Source organism: Zonotrichia albicollis, chromosome 1, assembly GCF_047830755.1.
Source record: "Zonotrichia albicollis isolate bZonAlb1 chromosome 1, bZonAlb1.hap1, whole genome shotgun sequence".
Classification (NCBI taxonomy): Eukaryota; Metazoa; Chordata; class Aves; order Passeriformes; family Passerellidae; genus Zonotrichia; species Zonotrichia albicollis.
The window spans coordinates 42,968,022-42,991,003 of NC_133819.1; the positions used below are offsets into that span (position 1 = coordinate 42,968,022).

A 22,982-nucleotide genomic window follows, 5' to 3' on the forward strand; every position below is an offset into this window, starting at 1 on the left:
AGAAGCTTGAAGAGGAAAGGATTCCACTTGTGCAAAACCCTCAACACAGCCTCCCAAAAGCCTCTGTCCATGAAGGAAGGGAGTGGTTCAATTCCCAGATGCTCTGACTCTGTCCTCAGACACTGCTGTTTGGACAGCTGGGTACTGGGACAGAACTGACCCACCTGAAAGTTCATTTCCAGCTCATCTGTAAGGGAGGGGTGAAAACGCACAGCTGAGGGTACCAGGGAAAGCAGAAACCTGCAATGAGGTTACCTTAAAAATACTGTGAAACATCATGAAGGCTATGTCTCACCACACCCTTGAGTAGGGCATACTGGAAGCAAGAGGGTGTCAAAGTTCCAGAGATCCTTTCAAGAAGCTCCTTTGGGAATTTTAAATTCTGTGCTGTGTTCATGAAACAAAATCCACAGAATTTCAGCTTTCTGTTTATCTTTCTTTCATACAGAGGAAGTACTTCAACCAAAACTAAAACTACTACTTGAATTGAAAGAACACATGCTCTTCTGACTTACAAGTCCATGTTAATAAAAACACGCATTAAGGGAAGATAACAGGATTGCAGACTACCTTACAGCTTTTACAGCTTGTCATTGCCTATATTTCATTGTGGAATGGTGCCATTTTAATTCTACCTTTTTTAAGTAAGTTCTTATGATTTAAATGGTTTATCAATGCTGACACTCTAGATCATCAGTGCTGGAAAGGGTTATAGACTATAAGCAAAAACACCCCTGCCCAGGCTTTTGGCTCTTCTGGGGCTTTGTACAACTCCCCCTATAAAGCACCAAATTAAAGTCCTATTTTTAGTAGAACTCAGGTGCTCTAACTCTTGATTTTGGAAACAAAACCGCACAGGTTATTTATTTGGAGGTACTTTCATATAAAAGATTATCAGGTGGCAAAAATATATTAGGATAGCTCTGAACAACGTGACTTATACTTTAGACCACTAGAAAATGATCTTTTAGAATAGATGTCACCCCAGACAAATGTAATTATTTTACTGTAATACAACCTTTACAAATTGCTGTATGTGTAAAAAAAGAGTGCCCCAAAGGCTAAGTAACTTATTATACCCTACAGGAAAAGACATTTAAAATCCACAACTGATTTAAATTTAAAAAATTGATATATCACCTATTATAATTTTCTGTACCTATTATACAGAAAATAAAAATAACAATGCAGCTAACAGAATCTCTCAGAGGTTGATTCTGGCTGCTGACCAGCATCCAAGTATTGAAAACACTACTGCTGCAGAAAAGTGAGACCAGTCAGCACCTATACAAACACACAGCTTAGCAGCAAAAGTGTCACCTAGTGATTACCATGAACTGAAAAAATACCCTGCTGAGTAATTAACTTCATCTGGGCAATTAACATAGGCGAAGTCTCCAGACAAAAATAGCTATATGGGACAGAGAAAAAAGAGAAAGAAACCCAGAAAAAAAAAAAGCAGACAGAAAGAACAAGCTTAAAATAAAATAATTGTGTCTGGTGTCAGTGCCAGAGAAGAATCAAACAAAACTTTAAAGTCTTCCTTATCCTGACTGTATTATCCACAGCAGAAACAGCCATCACATCAGTAGCAAAAGAAGGGCATGGGCAAAGAATGTGCATCCTACCCACAGCAGAACACTAAGACAAAGCTTTGCCTAAGCAGAAGAGTGAGCTGAGTCAATCATTCCTTTAGGGTACTTTTTAAATAGAAGTTTAGCAGCCATAAGGCATGTGTGTCAAAGCTGCAAAGGAGTGGTTGTGGAAGAGGCTAAGCTGCAGGTTTGTTCACTCTCTCATTCCTCCCCTACCAGCAGTGCTTGGCATGGTGCAAGCTTGTCTTGTACTGGGATCTCAGCTGCCTAGCCCCTCCATCCCCCAGCCTCACTCAGTGCAGGGTAATGTTCTCCAAGTGACTTGACTGTAACGAGACCTTGGACCATTACACTTTGTTATTGCTGCTGTGGTGGCCTAAGACACCCCTGCAATTGGTCCAGCACTGAGCTACAGGTTTCTAAACTCACATTAATTTTTTTTCTTTTTTCCCAAACAGAGAAATAGTTTGGAAGAGAGAAAATTACCCAGAAAGAGGAAGTTTTCTCACTCCAGAGAAGATGGCAATATAAAGATCTATTCTAGTAGAAGAGAATAAATAATCAATATACTAAGATGAATAAAGAAACAAGATATAAAGAAGTCAACACAGCTATCAAGTACCATCTTTTAATCCCTGAATGTTTTTAGAAATTGCACAGTCATCGTTTTTATTATAAAGAAGAAAGACAAAGAAACTACAAACCCTTCTTTACCTCTCTTAATATCGTCCAGCTGGGGCTCTGGTGAAGGATTATCCTTCAAAGGAGAAGTTTTAGGTCCAACTGCTGGCTTGGTTGGGGCTCTGAACTGTGAAGGAGGCTGAGATGCTCGGGCAGACTGTTGCTCTATTCGGGCTTGGATCTTACTACTGCCCTCTGCTCTGAAGAAACAACCAGACACATTTAGTAGTACTGTGCAACCATGTCCAGCTTTTTCAATATCCTTGTGCTAATGCTTCATCTGTGACTTCCTTTTGTACAGATCTCTAATTTGTTTTACAAAGATGAAGACCGAATTACAGCTTTCTGTATGCAACTTACTTTCAGTAACAAAGAAACATATACAACTACACTGCAACACTCTTACAAAATGTATTTTCAAATCCAGATGTGTTTCAGTGATGCCAAATTCTCTACTTGAACAACAATGAAGGTTTTAATTTAGCAATTAGCAGTTGTATTTTTAAAAAAAGAATGATCAATCATAGTAATTTAAAATAACTACAAATCCATTCACAACAAAATCCTGCTTAGAACAGTCGCAGCAAAAGAAACAATTTTCTCAGTTGCAATTAAATAATCTCAAACTGAACTCTCTTAGAGGTCAACTTGGCTAGAGTAATCACTCTTACTGCTAAATACAGCATACAAGTATTTAATTCCTGGGTTGTATCCATTTGCTGTTAGCCCTTCCAAACAGTTTAAGCTGTTTCCTTAGTGGAAAATAGTCTCCAGAATAACACTATGCCAATCTGTTCAGTTCAAACCAGGTATTTCTGCCTTTTACTGAACTTCTCATGTGATTGAGACTGCACAACAGTCAATACCCTTGGCAGAAAAAGAAACCCAAAAAACCAACCACAAACCCAAAGTAGGTTCCTTTACAGTACACCATAATAAGGTTAAAGGGTGTGGTGTATTTATTGCATAACAGCAAGGCCTTTGGGGTTAAGGCTTTGTGCAGCACAGAAACAGCTTGTGGATATGAGAACTCAGTTTCTGTTCTAGGAGGGTCCCAGCTCAGCAGTGTTACGCTTTGTGTCTGGAAACTGATCCTATAATGTGAGATAAGTTAAAGTAGCCCATGTTGAACGTCCTGGGGATTCACCTAAACCACCTGTGGTACCAGAGCTGGTACATGGAGCATTTACTGGGATATCTCTGTGCCTCAGATTCTAGTGAGCTCTAGATTCAGTCTCACACAGAACCCTCTCTTCATTCACCAGTGATGTGCAGCTGTTGGATAACACATTAATGCAGCTTAAAGTTTATCTACAGCAGAAGTGAGGAGTTGGCAAGATACTCACTGCATCAAGTGGATGGTAAAAGTCAAAGATTTCCAGCATTAATTATGCTCATGGAACTACAGATGGTTTTATGTGGATTAAGTTCACTTACTCCCCTGTGAATGCCATCAAGGTATTAACACTAAAAGCCCTGTTCCCACAGAGTGCCAACAGGTCGTTAAAGATCAGAGTAGTCATGGAAAATAAAAGGTACTTCTGATCTAGAAAATCAATGACTTTGCAAAGCACTGCTCATCAAAACAGGGACCCCCAAATTTTTTACTACCTGAGAAAATTTTAAGTATTTTTACCCACACGGGACTCAAGACTCAGTGTAACCAAACATCTCACAGAACTCAGGCCCTCCTGCACTTATTTGCTCCCTTCTGACTTAAGCTTCACCCAGACAAAGTCCAGCAGAACTGAAATTGGGAATTCAAATCTCATCTGTGATGTGCTCATATCCACTGGACAAGATGAATACTACATGGATGAGTTTTCACATCACTGACTCAGAGGAGTGTTACAGTCCATTTATTTTGCACTCAAGGCGTTCCTGGCAAACACCCAGCAGCTGCAACCCACATTTCTAGTAGTTTTAGCAGCTAAGGGTTCTATACTGTAACAAAGTATTTTTTAATGTAAAACTTCTAAACTTATTTAAGAGTCTTTTCTTCACAAGACATTCAAATGACTGCTTCCTCTTTATGTGTCAACCTGTGGTGCAGTGATGCTGAAAGATCCAGACACTTCAGGTACTTGCAGAGCAGTAGGACTGGTAAAAACTTTCCACCTGCATACTTTGTAGAAATTGTGCAGCAGTATTGGGTCAGAAAGGATTTCTGGCTTCATCAATTCTTCTAGGTAAAACACCATAACCATTATTTCTACAGCTCTGCCCACCTTCACCAGCTGCAGGCTTTGTACTTGTGTTCCACTTAATATATTGCTTATCCAATATGGGAATGAGTGTTCCTTGTTCCCTAAGATTATGTTATTGAAACATCGTGACTCCCACAGGAAGCTGCAGGGAACAAACCTAGAAAGTCCAATAATCTTTTTGGCAGACTAATATTTTCATGGTGTTTTTTGGCTAACTAGAGATTCTTGAAACACATCCCATCCTTCAGCCAGCATCTAAAGCCTCAAAACATCACAGGTGTTTCACTGCAAACTATAATTATGTCATTTCAGCTGTGGAAAATCTGCAAATTCTTTACTCTTGGATTCACACTCCTATTTGCATTTTTAGGTATGATAATTGGCCATGTAAAGCTAAGGTTTAGTAATTAAACATCACTACAAAATAAGGGAGTTCTGTTTCAAAACCCAGTCTTAATATGAAACTTCAGCAATAATTAATCCCATCAATTAACCCTGTCCCCAGCTTTACCTTGTTTTCTTGACTTGAATGCTGCTACTAAGTTTTTCCAGCACATATTCCCCAGTGTCATGATTGATAATAAGCACACAGTCCTTCTGATACGGCCTTTTATTTCCTTTAAAGACAGTCATTGGTGGAGTTGAACCCTGGTACAAACAAAGAGCACATATTTGGTTATATTACTCTGTCCAAAAATTTATGAATACTAAGAGGAAAGAATGTATATTTTGTTCTGAAAAAGAGGCTCAGAACTTAATGTTTACTGCCTACAGAAAATATTCATTCATGAAGAGAGAAATACAGAGAAAATGTGCAGTAGATCAGACATTTCCTCATAGCAATATTATGCCTTTCATCATTTTAAGTGTCCCTGTTGTGACAAAACATCTTCGCCATGGCTGCCTTTATTTACAGTTCTCATTCCCAAAATGGCAGCGTAACTAAATTTGCATAGCTGTCCCTGACAAGTATCAGAAATCTTCTTGATGTTTCTGCCCTGGAAATCATGGGTTTGGATAAAAAATAAAGTTCTAATTATTTGTGCAGCAGAACTATTGCCCAAGGAAATATGCGGTCAATTGAAAAATAATTTAAACTGCACTGTATATTTTACATAAATATATATGGCAGTATTTTCACAGTGGATTACAAGCAATTGTCACTTACAAACTAAGTAAGAGGAGCTGCCTTCTCCAAAGTCAGATTAGCATGCATATGCCCATGCAATTATACTGAAATGTCTTCTCAAAGGCAAATGGGGTATTTTGATGCCTTCCAGAAAGTCCCCAAGTCCACACAATGCTACACAGAGCCTTAAAACTCTAAAGGCTTAGACTGAGAAACAAAAAAGACAAGAAACTCATGTGGTGGTGCACACTGGCTAACTGGTAATGCTGAGATCATGCTCAGCTGTACTGCATCCTTGCACAGCCTGGCCCATACACTGGTTTTGACATTACAGCCAGCTGAACCCATGGTTTATCTGCACATAACAGCATGGATACACACCTGGCCATGACAAAAAGCTGTTACTCAAGGGGTTATGTTCTCAACTATGAAACATTCTCAGGCTTCTCAGTAATGTGTAGATGCTGTATAAAAGAATGTAGATTTTAAAAATAAATGTTTATTTATAGGCACCTTTGCACGTACTGTAGGAAAGCAACCGAAATCGGGGAGCAAATGAAAAAACCCTGCACTCTCCTATATATTATTCTGAGTAGCAAAAATGAACAATCACATTTTAGCTACTCTGAAAGCAATTCCTATTCTCCATGTTGTTCACAGATAGAATATATTTGAATTTAAAATAGGTTCTGAACAGTAAGTGTGAAAAATCTGAGTTCTTAACAAAGACACAGTAAGAGAGATTCAGAAATACAATTCAGAAAGGGTGTCTCAAGAAAGTCTAGTCTTCAAAGGCATGTTACATTTTTATCATTCCTACATTTAAGAGAGGAAAGCAACATTTGAGAGTAAAGCTTAAAGTCAAATCCTGCTTGCTGTTGACATCTAAGCCATGAAAGGTATAGTGCACAAAGGTAATGAAAATTGATCAGTTTGTTGGCTATCATTCTGCTACCCAGAAGCCTCCTAAAGCAGCAAAGACTGATTTTGGCTAAATAATAAGTAGAAGTGTAAGTGCTCAAGCAAATTAAGTCCCATTCTTCTACTTAAAACGAAATGTTTAGGGTTTATGTTGGTGCCTAAGTCACAGTGGCTTACAGATTTTGCTGATTACAGGACAGAATTGTTTTCACGTGTGAGGGTTTTTTGCCTGACAGAGTTCAAGAAGCGCTTGGACAACACTCTCAGGCACATGATGCAATTCTTGGGATTGTTCTGTGCAGGGTTAGGAGCTGGATTTTGATGATCCTTGTGGGAATCCTTCCAATTCATGATAGTCTATGATCTTCTTCTGTAGTACTCTAACAAGCAGAAATTTTCCTTTCCCCAATCCAAATTGTTTTTCAGTTATTGAAGTCACTAAATCCACAGAAATAGTATTTCACTAAATGCAGAAATAGTACTTCAATTTATCCAAGCTGCAAGAGACACCAAAATATTTCCACCAAACAAAATATCAGAGATATTCTCAGGGATTAGGCAATTTCAAAAAGAAAACCTCAACTCAGAATTTGAATGCTATCCAATTGTTGGACAACTGGGAAGCAAAGCAGCATCCAAGAAATTCAGTGAAACTTGTCAGGATGAAACGATCTCAAAACCTCTCATTCTTTTCCAGTATGCCAAGTGTTTTCCAGCTCTCTGTCCAGAACACAGGCAGCACTGCCTTGGAACAACATACATAGAGTGCCTTGGCTGCCTCAGCCTTTGCAGCATTCCATAAACTCAAGGCTGCTCATACTGAGGGGAAGATAATCAAATTAAGCTCCTCAGTACAGAGATTTGAAAAGGAGCATTACAAGTGATGCTGCTCAACCCAAAAAAACCAATGAGCAACTCTCTTTCCAACTAATCCAAGATGAATGCTGTTGTTAGTTGTGCTGTTACCTGCTCTCCAATAGCACTACCATGCTCATTTCTAGAGACAAAAACTCACATAAAGGAGTGTGTGACCTCCTGCAGCACTGAAGGTGACCAAAGCCATATATTGAACAGGAGCAGGGTGAAGCAGCTACAGCTTCACTCAGTGAGAATTATCACAGTACCTTCACCTACCAATTAAAACCACAGATGTGCTGGGAACAGCAATACCAAAAGGATCTGACACACGGCTTCCAAACTGACTGGTGCCCCCTGCAGCTACCAGACCCATTGATGTCTGTGAATTCTGGTTTATTGGCTTGACACATAGCATCAACTTCAGCTAATAAACAAATCTAGTTCCAATCACATGAGCACTTTCTTTTGTTTTGGTAAGGAAACCACTGAACCTTCAATTACAAACCAGGTGCCCCTATAAACAGATTGATCACTTGTTTTACTGCTGTTTGACCATCATCCTCACACAGTAGATCTTTATGGCATCATTAGGGAAGGAAGTGGATGGGAAACTACTTCATGGCCACTCACCAGGACTGTCCCCTTGCTTCCACTGATGAAGCTAAAGGCAGGGAACCCTCTATGCCCTATCTGTACATGATTGAGAAAGGCAGGAGCATGCTTACAGGTCTGACTGTGGGTTCTGAACATCCAGCCTTGACTGAAGCCCGAGTGACATTGCCTTTACACAGCACTAAAAATGGATGGGAACCAGGTGTATAGCTTCAGCTAATAGTAAAAGTCTCCTTCCCTTTCAAGGAAGGAATCAAAAGTAAAGAACAATTTGGCAACCTTACAAATATAGCCCTTTACAAAGAGCTAACTATACAGTCCTTTCCTAAGGTAATAAACTACAAGTCTGGCTGCTTAAATATTGAACCCCCAGTGTTAATAAAGAAAATGAAAATAGCATTTACATTAGAATGTAACAACAATGCAAATTTGTTGCAGAGAAAACAGGAGCATATATATAAGAGACTTACTGGAATATGTGGCAAAGTGATGGTAACATCATCTCCTTTACCCACTTGGAGATCCCCCTCACAAGACGTATCAATCGATGCTGGCTTAAAATCATCTAAAGAGGAAAACAATTGTGATTACATTTGTTAGAGTCTCCAGAAGCATCAATGTGTCCTGCAAAGAGCCACCATACATTTACTGTGATTATAGAGAATGGTTAAACACACACTAGTGCCTACAGCAGGGCAGAGTAACACACCAGTACATTGTGACTACATGTAGCAACTCCGTCATGTGGTGGTACCATATTCTGAGCTTCCTTTTTAAAATAGAAATAAAGTTGTAGATATTGTGTTTGAACACCAAAACAGACTTCTCCAAACCCAGGCTTTGAGTGGCACTTGGTTTTACAGGCAAGTGTAAAACTGTACCAATCAAACTCAAAAGAGTAACAACTTCCAAAACCCTGGGCTCTGCTTAGCTCTCGCCAATTGCAACCCTGACGACTCCTCTGTGACAAACACCAATTTAATGACAGTTGTGGAGGCTGGTAAACTGGCTGAGAAGCTGACTACAGACCCCTTGAAGGACAGTCCTTAAGCAACAACCTCTCGGCCATGATGAGGAAAAAGCTTCCCCCAGAATGCATTATTGCCATATTGATATTGCCATATGTTGATTCTATGAATCCTATTGGCCCTTCCCTTTTGTTCCACCCCTGTGCCCTCCTGTCATTCGTTCTGATGTTCTGCCCCACCCCTTGCTACCCCTATATAAACCCTGCTCCCTGGACCCTTTTCTGGCAGGAGCTCAATAAAGCCCCTCTGTGGAACCCCATATGAAGACTCTGTCCCTTCCACCCAGGATGTCTTTTTAAAGACACTTCTCTGGGAAGGTCACAGCACTCTCACCACCTCTGCCTGCCACGACAGCTGTAGCTCTGAGTGGCACTTGCTTTTACAGGCAAGTGTAAAACTGTACCAATCAAACTCAAAAGAGTAACAACTTCCAAAACCCTGGGCTCTGCTTAGCTCTTGCCATTTGCAACCCTGACGACTCCTCTGTGACAAACACCAATTTAATGACACACACTTATTTAGTCTTACTGATATTTCAGTAATTTCTTTAATGGCCATCTTGCCTCCACAGTAGTGCTAAAAGCTCCACATGGGTGGAGGAGATCTCAGCTCTCATTTCTGAGCAAAGAGAGAGGTGCTGATCTTACTTCAGCAGCTTCATGCTGCTCCAGAGCCACTGTGGACAGAAAGGATCAGTAAGGGGAGGCACTGTACTGGCTTTAAACTTACACTTGTTTTAGGTATTTATGCATTGTTGTACAATGCTTTGTCTCTCAACCAAGGCACTTCTGTTTAATGTATTAATTTGAACTAAGAACATTTTAAATTAAAAGTATTTTCCCCTCATTACTCTGTTGTGCTGGTAAGCCATAAAATAACAGGAGAAAAAAACCTATCAGAAGCTCTAATATCTTGAGAGAGGATTTAGACAAACTGAAATAAAATCACACAGCTATAGGCTAGTTTGCCTTATGTTTGTTTTTATAAGAAGCCTGCATTCAACTCTAGCATCCCTGCATCTGAAGAGGTGCAATTACATTAACGATTGAGGCTTTTAATTACTGTATTAGTTATGAAATTAATACCTCAGAACAAATTTGAAATATAATTCCACTATGGAAAACACATTTGCAGGAGAAAAACTCCAAACCCTGGCTTGTAATAAATTCTCATTAAGAGGATGTTAATATTTAATTGAGTTTTACTTTGACAGCACAACAAGCAGAATCAGACACACTTGACTTAATCCTCATGCCTTAACTGCCAGATCAAATCATAGCCTTCAATTTCAATTGCTCATCTGAGCAATCTGTTTCTAGCTATTGTTTCCCACCTACTTTATGTGCAAGCTTGCTAAATAAAATAAACCAGCTGTACAAGAGAGAGAGCGTCTTTGCCAAAACGGGATCAAGAGTTCCAACAGCACAGTCACCAACTTTAAAGGAATATCACTACCAGACTTCTTTCTTAGGCACAGCAATATAGAGTTACTTTAAAAAAACACTCAATTAATTGTTTTCATTTTGTTAGCACGTGCCTGGATAATGCTCATGTAGATGGAGAGCACATATTTCCCTCCAAATGTACCCACAGCTCTTTTCCCAAAAATCAGATGTTTCAAGATGTGTTTATCAAGGATAATCCAGTTTATCAGTACAGGAATGAAGTATCTTAAGAAGGCTGAAACAAATGTAGCCTACAAAATCCTCTCTTTGTAGTTTGTGTGAAGAGGATTATGGCAATAATATGTTTGGAACCCAGAGAAATCATTCCAGAACAACAGTTAGGGGAAAAATATACCAAGACAATGAAGAAATCTCATTTAAAAGTCGCAGATAGAAAATAGAGCATTCAGAAAGACCTTCTGAAATAAAACTGCATTATTCCAGTTGTAGTCTGAAGACCTCTGGCTTTGCAATCCCATAGGAAACTGGTTATTGAAGCACTTTCCATTCTAGAAATCCAGTATATTTCCACCTGGATACAGTTTGGGTTTAATTGACACAGGATCAGGCACTTGGGTGACCAGTATCATTGAAACTACTATTTGTGGTGTATGAATATGGGCAATGAGACCAGGCCTGTATTTGTGCATCATAAGCCAAAACATCCTACTGGTTTTTGTATAAATTCTCCGCTTTCACAGAAAACTACTAAATTATAAGTTTAGTATTCTTTACATTTACTCTTGATGGTTTACCAGTCATTTTAGTCCAATAAAAATTGGACTAGTTTTGCTCAGATTTCTTGCGCCACAAAATTAATGTGTGGTAATACAAGGAGTTCCTCTTCAAAACAATCTACCTCAGGATTTATCTTGCATTTATTAGAAATTACTGTATGTGTGTGAGTCCCTTCTGCTTGCTTTCCTGGCATACTGATTTATTCCAGCTGGCTGGAGCCGGGACAGCCAGGGAGAGCTCCTCTGGGATACACATTGCTTCATCAGGCAAACACCCAGCTACAAACCCAACTCTGGATGCTTGGGCTGCCTCTCCAGGCCGGGCCTGCGTGGCACCTGTCCTGCAGTTCATTGCCACAAAGAGAAAAAAAACAAGGCGGCAAAGCCACCCCTTACGGAGGGAACTCTTCATGCTTCCGAGCGATCAATGGCAAACTTTCTAAAGCTGTTCCTTCGCCATGGCCTGCCTCGCTCAAACCCCCTCCCCGCCAGCATCCACCTTCCCCTTCCTCCCGGCGGGACCCCTCTGTGGGGAAACACTCGTGGGGAGGAAAGACGGACGCTGAGGGAGCGGGAAAGGGGGAGACGGGTGTGGAGGGACAGCAGGGAACGGCAGGGAGCAGGGCGCTGAAGGGGACAGCAGGGAAGGGGGAGACGGGCGATGAGGGGGCAGGAGGGGAGCGGGTAAGAAAGTGGGGACGGAGCGGGGATGGAGCCCCGCGATGGCGGGGCGAGGGGAGCAGCGGGGTGGGCGCGGCAGAAGGAGCAGCGCAGCCGGGGGACGGGACGCGAGCGGGGAGGAAGAGGCGGCCGCGGGGGAGGCGCTCACAGCGGATGGTGTGGAAGGAGGCCTTGGGCCGCCGCTCGAAGCTCTCGCCCAGCTGCAGCGGGTGCTCCTCCTTGTCCAGCAACGAGTTCGCCGAGCCGTTCATGGCCCCGCTCCCGGCCCGGCCGGTCCCTTCCCTCTCCTCCGTGCGCTGCCGCCCGGCGTCCTCCCGGAAATTCTTGGCTTTCCCTTCCGGGAACCCTCTCCGGGGCTGGCGGCGGGTACGGCGGGGCGAGGCGGGCGCCCGGGGCCGGGCTGGGGCTGCTGCCCCGGGGAGGGTCCCGGGGGAGGTGGGAGCCCGGCGCTCCCCGCCCTCGGTAGGGCAGGGCAGGGCAGGAGGGGCTTGCCTTTCCTTCCCTTCCCTGCCGGGGTATCCAAGCCCCGGCTACGCTGGGGCAGGAGCTGCTGGAGGGAAGCCGGTTCCGCGTGGGGGGACCGGAGGATCACACGGAGGTGTTACATGTTTGTGGGTTTAGCTCTGGATTAAACACCTTTAAAAGGCTCTTTAGCCTAAGCATGGGCTGTTGCGACTGAGTTTATCATCGCGCTGCCTTCCCACCGCAGCAGAGGCGTCACTGAAAGGACCGGCTCGCGTTTGGTTGTTTGCGTGTGCGCTCCTTCTGTGATGAAATAATGAAGCGTGTCTGGGATATGGGCGTCTGTAGAATGTTGCTAATTAAGTTTTTGTTTGCTTGTTTTGATGATATGCTCTTCTTGAAGAGACATTCTTTCGAAGGGGTCTCTTCGTAACCTCTTGCGCTGTTCTTGGAGGAAAAGAGGGTGTGTCTGTGACAATGGACGAAGTTCTGACAGTTCTTCATTTACACGCTTCCGTATTTTGTGTTTGTGTCATGATGTAACAATGTATATATCATGACAGCATCATATATAACATGTACATGCAATCCATGATATGTGTCATAGAACGTATTTTATCATAAGATAAAATACATAAGTGAAGTAGTACTCTGTTTGTTTGTTTTAGGGTGTGTATTTTTGTGGTTTTGTCATTTCCTTTTTGGTAAATTGACCCCAATGCCTGGCTCCGGGCACTGGTGTACACGAGTGCTGTGTGTTTGCTACCTGGGCTTCCCTGCGAGTTACTGGGCCATGCAGGATTTGATTGCCATGTTCCATCATCCAGGATCTGCATGTTTATGACAAGGCAGGTGTCAGAACCAGTTTAACATCAGAGAAAATGTTTGATTCCCTTCCCAGCCTGTGTGAAGGTCTTTTTATTAACTTGTGAAAGTAAAACCACCTGTGATTGTTAAAACCAGTGGGAATCCTCAGAGGAGGCAGTGGGATGAATGCTGGCACAGGCCAGCTCTGGGCATTTTGGCCACAGTACTGGTTTTGTTCCCTTCCTTAGGTGATATGTTATAAATGCTGTTGTTTTCACTAGATTTTTCTCACAGAGCTGAGAGCAGGAAGGAGAAATGCTAATATGAATACACTTTGTTTCATTAATTTGGATATGACTCTTAAATGTCATCTGTTCTTAATTACCTTTTCTTTTTCTGAAATGTTCAAAGTGAGGTTAATGAGAAACAAAGCCTTTGCTTTTCTTCTCAAGTCTCTTTTAGTGAAAATAATGTTAGAGCTGCACCAGCTTTTTCTTGTTGGGTTTCTAGAATACAGAGGGAAGACCAGGAGACTCTGAAGTATCGTCTTTAACTTTGACATCAGTATGATGTTGTATAGATTTCTTAGCTTAGATGAAGGTTTTCTGAAATTAAGAGAAATCTGGTGACATATAAGTCCATCAGGTAGGACAGATCATTAAAGTTGTGGTAAGTGCATACTGTAATTATTTCTCATTTTTAATTCTGCTTCTAGATCCTTGCTTATTTGACCTAAATTAAGTGATGGAATCATACACTAAAGAAAAAACATCATCCTTGGGTCTTTGGTGTTCATGTTTATGTGAAAGAATCTAGGATGTTTCAAGAAAAGGTGTCAGCAAATTGCTTAAATATAGTACCAACATCTACTGAAGATGATGCTTTCCAGAAAAAGGGCCATAGTGCTCGAGTCCTTAGCCCAGAAGAAGCAGAAAAACTGGCAAAAGATCAGGTTTTGGTATCTGAGTTCAAACAGCTAAAACTGGAGAAAGAGGCACAGAAGAACTGGGATCTGTTTTACAAAAGAAACAGCACCAACTTCTTCAAGGACAGACATTGGACAACCAGAGAGTTTCAAGAGTTAAAGGCATGTCGTGAGGTGAGATCTGTACAGTTCTGCTGTAAAAGATGGGATTGATTGTTTCCAATCAGTTGTTTCCAGGGGAGTTAATAATACTTAGAGCAAAGCCATTTGGCTAAGAGCTGCCACATGTAAAGTTTGCAGTGCCCTGAGTGTTTTCTTCTAATAAAAAAGATAACTTCTCAGAATCACATGCATCAGTTTAGTTCCAGTTTATATTTGGCCCTTACTGGATGGGGGTGCTGTTCATAGCATCCTGGATGCTGAGAGTGCAGTCTGGAATATTTGGTTTTTGAGTCCTAAAGTGGACAGCTTGTCTCTGTGTGTGCAGGCTGGTGCACTTCAGTACACAGCTTTAGAGAAAAGCATCCAGAACTGCAGGCTGAACACAGTTAAAGGGAATAGTCAGATGCATCTGTTGTTCCTTACAGCTGAGTGAAAGAAAAGACAGAAATAGCACAAGTCTGTTGATTACTTAAGAGATAGATGACTGAAGAAATATTAATATGTTCTAAAATGATTTCTAATTTTGTGGAAATTCAGGATGTCTGGGTTTTAATGTCAGATTATGCAGTGGCTGTCTACTTTAGTTTTTTTGAAGAATCATAATTAAAATTGATTATAGCTTTTAAAATACTGGTTGAACAGTGCCTCTGTTCATGTGATGAGAAAACAAAAATGATGTTTTGTCTTGTATTGCTCTCTCCCCAGTTTGCAGATCAAAAGCTGACCATTCTGGAAGCAGGCTGCGGGGTTGGGAACTGCTTGTTTCCACTCTTAGAAGAAGATAAGAATATTTTTGCATATGCCTGTGATTTCTCTCCTAGAGCTGTTGAGTTTGTGAAGGTTGGTGTGATATTTGGAACTTCTTTTAGAGTGTTTTTTAGAAGCTTCTAAAATTGCAAATGACTGTAACAACAGACTTCTCTTGACTTCCTTTTTGTAGGAAGGGTGGGATATGCTTTGCCAAAAAAATTGACTGATGCATTTCTGTGGAGATCCTGTGTAAGAAGCCAAATCATTGCTCCAGACTTGGCTTTTCAGTGTCAAATTAGAGCATTATGGTGTATTACTTGAATGATTTATGAAGATAGTTTTTTTTTTTTGGGTGCACTACTATGTCTCTGCTGACTGTGCAGTAAAAACAAAATTTCGTTTGTCATGGAAACTTGCCCTTAATAGAGGGAGTCCCAAGGAGAACCTTAAAAACAAGGCTGGGAATTATTGTTAAAGGGATTTGTAACCTGATTAGGAGTAGGTATGTTTACACTTAGTTATGGGCACTGCAGTCCAAAGTGGAGCCTTGCAGCAGGGCTGGTGGGAGCTTTGGACATTAAAAGTCTTTATGAAGTTTGTAATCACAGGTAAATTTCCATATATCTGTTAACTGAAAGCATTGTGACCAAGAACCACAAGACACAGCATTTATCATGTGAAAGATGGGAAGAAAAATGCCTGTGGCAAACAGAAGAGGACAGCAGCTCCCTGGGATGCTGTGGCTACACCCCAAGATGAGGTTGGGCTGAGCCTGTGCCCTGGGTTTTGGATGATTTAAGGGCATCTGCCTCCACAGCTCTTGCTGAATTTATTTTTTTTGCCAAGATTGTGTTTTCTTTTTTTTTTTTCCATAGCAAAACTGGGGCTAGAGCAGCCCAGCTGCAGATTGTGTGGCAGGAACCCCAACTGTTTGCAATCTACCTGTAGCTCAAAAGCTTTACTTTTATCACCCTGTAATATGTAATTTCTTTCAATAGAGTTTAAGTATTCTTTAAAGAGTAGAAGCAGGAGTAAAACAGAAATTGTATGTTTTTGAATTGTCTTAATGCACATTCCTTCTCAAATTTGTGGGAACAGGCTATTCTTCTAGTTGTAGTTTCACTTCTTTTCTTAGCAGCAAAGAATTTCTGATAGCAGTAACCACCTGTTGGAGGTTAATATTATCTTGCCACTCTGTTTTGTGTCTCTCTACTGATTAATTTCACGAGAATTTTACTTTATTGTAGCAACAAATGCTGCTAATTTTCAGTGAAAGCTTGTTCTTTTAATGTCCCTAGAAAAATGCCTTATATAGTACTGAAAGATGCAAAGTGTTCCAGTGTGATCTTACCAAAGATGATCTTCTAGACAATATACCAGCAGATTCCGTGGATGTTGTCACACTTATATTTGTGCTTTCTGCCATTCATCCTGACAAAATGCATCTTGTCCTGAGGAACATTTACAAGGTAAAACCAGCTGATTTTACGGCCTTTAAAGCACTTTAAAGCACTTTCCTTCTTTTTAGCTCAAAAGTATATTTTTTATCTGAGAAAATTACTCTCTTGCAATGGTGATTTTTCATATTATATTCCATGGATGTATTTTGTTAGTTCATTGAGTAGGCAGGACTAAAATATGTTTTACAATTTCCTTTTTTTTTCTTCTGGTATTGTGAGATTGTTTGGATTGAGGCCTAATTCATGCCATCAGTGTAACAAAAATATACATAATATACGGCCTTAATGTACCTGAAAGGGGCTTACAGGAATTATGGAGAGAGATTTCTACAAGAAAGACCATGTAGTGGCAAGGAAGGGGGAATGGCTTCAAACTGAGAGTGGGTTTAGATTAGATGGTAGGAAGAAATTCTTTAGGGAGGTGCTGGAACAGGTTGCCCAGAGAGGCTGTGGATGCCCTCCTTCTGGAAGGGTTCAAGGCCAGGAGAGATGGGGCTCTGAGCAACCTGATCTGGTGGAAGTTGTCCCTGTCCATGGCAGGGGGGTTGGAAGCAGGTGATCTTTCAGGCCCCTGCCATCCCAGGCCACTCTCTGACTCTGTGATTTTAAAGCTGTGACTTGGGCTGTATGCTATGAATAATGTTTATATATTGCAGAGCTGTCTGTGTTCATAAGGTGTGAATGATAGTGAGCCAAAATTAACTTCCAGAGATCCAGTGACCTGCAGTTAGGATGTTGCTGTTATTATGAGACATATTTGACCTGTGGTGATTTAACAGTGGAGTGTTCAGAAGTCAGCATTAATCTAGAGAGACTCACCCCTCTCAGCTGTCTTTGTTAGTTGGCAGACTAGGACAGGCCCACCCAAAGGGTGATTTAAACACCCTGAACTGTGACTGTTCTGAATTTTCCTGAGATATCGACATATTTTTTTCCTATTGCATATGTGTGTATAATAAGTCTTGTGTTTCCTGATAATTATTTGGTTTATTATCAGCAGTTTGAAAAAGGAAAATTAGGAGGTTTTTTTGTATATCTCCAGCTGTTTTCCAAAATCAGGATTGGTTCTTACCTCATATAAGTATTTAGATACCTAAAATCAGTGTGGTAAATCAGCAATGACCATGTATTTATAATTTCTAAACTCCTTATGGCTTCCTTTCTTTACCAAAAAGCAATGTTAAAAATCCATTTTGCACTTTGCTAAAATGGTTTCTTATTTATTTCGCAACGTATTGCAACATGTTTCTTTCTTCCATGAAGAAAGAAATGTCACAATATTGCAAATTTTATTGTTAACCATTAAACAAAATCAGGTGCTGAACAGGATACTAGCCAATAGAAAAAAATTCCCTGATGGGAATTTTTGTTAAACTGTGTATTTTCTTATTTTCTCTGTGTTTTAAGAGTGTTGCTAATTGCTAAGTTGCTAATTTAGCTGATCAGCACCCATATAGGTATTCTAAAACTAGTTATAGTCTTTTATACATAGGGAAATATTTATAAGAGTCAATCCAGTTTTTGCACCACCTTTTTGTGGCACAGGGAATAAATTGTATATCTGTTTATAGATATAGATATCTATCTCACTGTTGTATTGACTATGTTAGTCTACATTCTCTTAGTTACCTGTGTCTGTATGTGTACACAAATAAATATACCTATGTATGACTAAATCTGTTTATTAAAGCCTGTGTGTATTATGTGACAGGTATTAAAACCAGGCAAGTGTGTCCTGTTCCGAGACTACGGCCTGTATGATCATGCAATGCTCAGGTTTAAATCAGGCAGCAAACTTGGGGAAAACTTTTATGTCAGACAAGATGGGACAAGGTCTTATTTTTTTACTCAAGGTAAGACATGTTCTAGAGTGCTTTCTTTTCTGTGCATCTTCTGTTCAGACTTTCTCCAGCAAACTGCCAACATGCCCATGGAAGTTTTATTTTGTGTGGATGAACTGTTAAATTGTGGTTTATTTCATTTACCATCCTTTTGGGAAGAAGCAGTTATTTGGACTGGCAGAACTTCATGGAGCACTTTCTTGTTTATAAGCTTGTTGTGTGTGCTATAGTTCTCCAAGAGCAGGAGTTTCTGAATTAGCTGAATTTCATTCAGATTTGTTACCTAAGGGGAAAAGGGCTGTGTTCAATAAGAAAATTAATCACCTTCATGAAGCAAGTAAGCAGTTCTTTTGGTGTCATTTTTTTGTGCAGGTGAGCAGGATGAGGTGTATTGACTTCTAAAAGCAGAACCACGACTGCGGCACTGAGAAGCTCGTGCACAAATCCTGCTGGGATAGCACTGACTAGCTGTGGTCACTGTCTTCTAGGGTTTGGTTTTTAGTGAAGACAATGCAAAAAACCATCTCCATGTGATACAGTATTTAGTTTTTGTTCAGTGCTCATAATGGTTTAGGAGGAAGGGTACTTGTTGCAGTTTACTGGTGGAGAATTTGAAGCACAGAGACACGAAGGAATTGCTTAGACTCTCACAATGAATTGGGTTTACAGCTTGGCTATAGCTTCTAACTCCCAATTCCTCATGCTAAACTCACTACTCTCCCCATCACTTGTAAGCATTGTGTAACAAGAGCTGTGAATTTATTTATGTGGGGTACTTTGTTCTTAAGTCTAAAGCAAGATACAGCTGCTGAAGAGACCGATTTGGAGCCAAGTAAATGTTATTCATATTTTATGCCATAACATATTGACTAATTGCTTCTGATACATAAAAATCATTAATCTTGTCTGAGCTCCCCCTATTCTTCATAGGACAATGATGAAATTTAAGATAATGCAGTGCTACAAGTTCATTGAAGCATTTCTAGAACTGTTATTTATTGAGTGATTTTTAGTTCTGTTTAAACAATTAGCTCTTACAAAGAGAATAGATGCTAAAGGGAACAAACAAGAGACTGACCTATCTCTGGAATTTTAAATCTAATTTTTATTGTGTTTTAGAATAGTTTCTGAATGAGAAGTTCCTTGCTAGTATGCATATTTCCCTTGCAAAAAGAATTGAGGTAGGGATGAGGAACAGGAAGGAAGGAGAAAAGAGATAATATATTTTATATGGCTTGTGTCAGCAATTGTTTTTCCTTGGGCTGGTCTGTGACTGTCTCACACATCACCTCTGTTCCCATTTTTAATCATTATGATCTCATTCATTTCACAGATTTTCATATAAACGTTGCTTAATACTTGAGAGTTCTTTTGTTACTGGAGACATGACTCCCATCATTTCCACAGAGGTTGCAACTCTTGCTATTTTTAATTTCTTTAGCACTACTTTGGTACACCAAGTTATTGCCGCATGGGGTGATTTGAATTATACTTGTTTATAATATGGCAGATGGCAACACCAAACTTCTTCCATGGGAAAAAAAAATTCCATTCTTCTACTGTTTGAAATAATATTAAATTTGTGGAGGAATGCATGGTTGTAGTTTTGTATTATGAAATATGTGGAACTTCCTTACAATAAGATTTCAATAGGTCCACAATGGAGTGCTGTTTATTTCTATTTCATTGGTGTGGGTGCCCATTTTACATGAACACAGCATGTTTACAGCCATGATGGGCTTGGGTTGATGTAATCCTGCAGTGCCACCACAGTGGGTGGTCACATCTTCCTCAACACACCATCTCTGGTGGTGCTTCCTGCCCCCACATGATCGTTGTTTCATCGAGCTAATCCCCCTGAGCAGTGAAAAATTGAATGTCTTTGTTTTCTATCAAGTAACACAAGTTTAGAACAACTTGAATTTACTGTGGAATTGCTGCCTAAGTGAACTGAGGTGCAGGAAAGGAAAGATTATGATTTTTAATTAACATGACAAGTCAATAGCATGAGCAGACCTTCATGCTGCACAGGTCACTCTGTTTGTGAGGTGCTTCTGCTTTCCTTAAGGGAAATAGGCTCTGAGTGAAATTTTTTTGTTTATGGAAAATACTTTCAATTCAACTTAGTGGAGTCTTAGTACCACCATATCCTCTTGGCCATTTTGTCAGTTTTTCTGTTGAGCAATTGCATGTGATATAAGATGTTATTCTTCCCTGAGCAGAGGTCCATCTGCACAGCTGGAATACCTTTGAAATATCTGTGGTAAGTGATGTATTCAGCTGGTGAAGGTCAGCTGCACAAAGGGAAAATGCACTGGTGTCAGTCACAATGAGAATGACAAGGCTTAATAAAAATAAGAGATGTGGCAATTTTTGGAAATTCAACTGAGTAGCTAGCTTAAGCCCCAGTTTTACAAGCTGTTTTGCTTAGGTTGATGTTTCCAAAGGAGATCTTTATTGATTTTTATTCAGCAGTCTGCCCACATAGAACAGCTTGAAATCTGAAGGCCTGTATGATTTTCATGCTGTAACACATAAGAACATATGCTTATATAAATGCTGTCTAGTGTTTTAAAAATAGCTTAAACATAATATTTCATCTTCTTTTTTTTTTTTATTCTCTTTCAGAGTTCTTATCTCAGCTTTTCAAGGCTGAGGGATATGAGCAAGTGGTCAATGAATATGTGCAGCGAGAAACTGTGAATAGGAAAGAAGACTTGCGCGTTCCAAGAGTTTTTCTTCAAAGCAAGTTTCAAAAGCCTTTCAGGGAGACATGAGTTCTTGCTGATCAGCAACAGCATTGCTTGTTTGAAATGGAAACTAGCACATAAGCTGTGTGCTCATCTTTCTGGTGAACCAAAAATGTTGGCATCCAGTACCTCTTGTTGGTTTCCATCCTAGGATACAAAACATGAATTCTATTTCTAATTCAACCTTAAGACTGTTAAGTGATGCAGGCAACCTGTTGAGCATCTGTATTCCTGCTTCTAAAATAAAACCTGTGCCACATTGTTGGAGGATCATGTAAAGCATATAAATAAACTTCCATTTTTATTAAAAATTATTTTTAAATAAGTATCCTGTGTTTCCTGTCACTTGTGATTTTTGAGGCTTGTTAAAGTTATAGTATTTCATTTACTTCCAGTATTTGTAGGACTTCTGAGTGTACTTTCTCAGATACAGGAGTGAAGCAGACTCAGTGAGCAGTATAGTGTAAGCTGCCTTAATATTTTAATAATGGTATCTTTTTAATATACTCAGCATTTAGATGTGTAAACAAATGTTTATATTCTAAGGCAGATCCTAATTGATCTGATTAGGTCCTAATTTTTCTGATTTCATGCTCAAAGAAGCATGTTAGTGGATAAGGTTGTATTTATCCCTAAATAATTTAAGATGTTCTTCATTTAATGTGCAGAAATATTTGAAGTTTTGCGAGTCAGTTTCTTGTTTGAAACTGAAATCAGCAAGTCAGGAGCATTTCTTTGATATGAAGTGTAGTCAGCTGCTTCTTTCCTAGGCAGAGTATGTGGTTGTTTGACTCAAGCTGTCATTGCACTGGACTTGTGTGTTGTTAGATGACCCAGTCATACACATCTGATGTGGACCAGAGGTGACTTTTTCCCTCTGTTTATGACATAGGATATAATAATGAATTTTGTTTCCCCAGGTTCTTAACACTGGGTGTATTGTGCATGAAACAAAAGAAGTAATAATTTTCCAGCCTGAAGCTTAATGTTACAAAGTTAACCAGTCAAATTTTCTTTAACAAATTGGAGCTGCCAAAGGTCTTATTGAGTTGATATGGTTAGAAATAAATTTGCAACAGATCACAAATCTTTGGCCTCAGAGAAAAAAAAAAGCTTAAATCATTCACAATTCTCCTAATGACCCTTTGAGGAGGGTTATTACATGTCATCTCCTTTTTTTTATGGAGAATATTATCCCAGAGATTTATGCATTGCTGGCCCCTGCTGTGCAACCCATTAGCTCTTTCTGCCATGCTAGTAATAAATATCTAGTAACACTTACAGTAAATGAAAAGCTATTGCTAAAAAGAGATATAATGGTGACAGCACTATCCTAATCTGAGTTATCATTATTTGGTGGCTTTCATCAGCACATGTTCATCTTTATCATGCCAGTTTTGCAATGACTATGTGTAGTCTGAGCTCTGTTGATATTTAGTGGTGCTTGCAGCCTGTAACTCCAAGTGCCTTTCAGGACTGCAGGCTTGTTCCTTTTGGAGTACACAGCACATAAATGAGACTGGAGGAATGCCTTGCATGGTGCCTTATCATGGGGCTGTGTGCTTGTCATCACATGGAAATCCAAGTGCAATGAACTGCTCATCCCCAAAAGGAAATGAGATGTAGGCAAGAATCAAAAATATTAATCAGATGACCTGAGTCAGCCCAACAGACTTAGCTAATAGACTCAGACAGCCACTGAGCTCCTTTTTACACTGAACTATTGCCAGAACAATAATTCATGTTTTTGTGTGTGGCTATAGTTTCAATATTTCTGTGTACACTTTTTTGTGTAGCAGCATGTTAAATGGAGTGCAATATTTCTAACTTTTTTATTATATCTCATTCAGTCTCATTTCCAGGCAGACCTGCAAAATGAAGTAGCATGCTTTAGTGCCCCTGCCAGAAAGATCTTCTGCTATAGTTCTCAT

At 40.0% G+C, this 22,982-nt stretch overlaps 2 protein-coding genes across 7 annotated transcripts in view; one reads left to right on the forward strand and one right to left on the reverse strand.

Annotated features, from left to right (window-relative positions):
* EAF1 (ELL associated factor 1) overlaps positions 1-12,176 on the reverse strand; it is a 20,068-nt gene extending 7,892 nt beyond the window's left edge. The window contains exons 1-4 of the mRNA XM_074539468.1: positions 12,043-12,176; positions 8,474-8,568; positions 4,995-5,131; positions 2,310-2,476 (exon numbers count right to left, since the gene is read on the reverse strand). Coding sequence (XP_074395569.1) covers positions 2,310-2,476; positions 4,995-5,131; positions 8,474-8,568; positions 12,043-12,145 — 502 coding nt within the window. The 5' untranslated portion in view covers positions 12,146-12,176. The remainder of the gene's footprint in view (positions 1-2,309; positions 2,477-4,994; positions 5,132-8,473; positions 8,569-12,042) is intronic.
* On the forward strand, positions 12,121-21,377 carry METTL6 (methyltransferase 6, tRNA N3-cytidine). 6 transcript variants are annotated; one of them, XM_074539443.1, is made up of 7 exons: positions 12,139-12,260; positions 13,025-13,204; positions 13,879-14,262; positions 14,956-15,090; positions 16,299-16,469; positions 18,172-18,313; positions 20,930-21,377. In XM_074539443.1, exons 3-7 carry the CDS (start codon positions 13,981-13,983, stop codon positions 21,076-21,078), a joined length of 879 nt encoding a protein of 292 aa, XP_074395544.1. In that variant the 5' UTR covers positions 12,139-12,260; positions 13,025-13,204; positions 13,879-13,980; the 3' UTR covers positions 21,079-21,377. The 6 variants fall into 6 exon arrangements, with proteins under 6 accessions (XP_074395540.1, XP_074395544.1, XP_074395556.1 ...); XM_074539446.1 differs by having other exon boundaries at positions 12,253-12,329; XM_074539451.1 differs by lacking the exon at positions 12,139-12,260 and adding an exon at positions 12,344-12,492.
* The last annotated feature ends 1,605 nt before the right edge of the window (positions 21,378-22,982 follow it).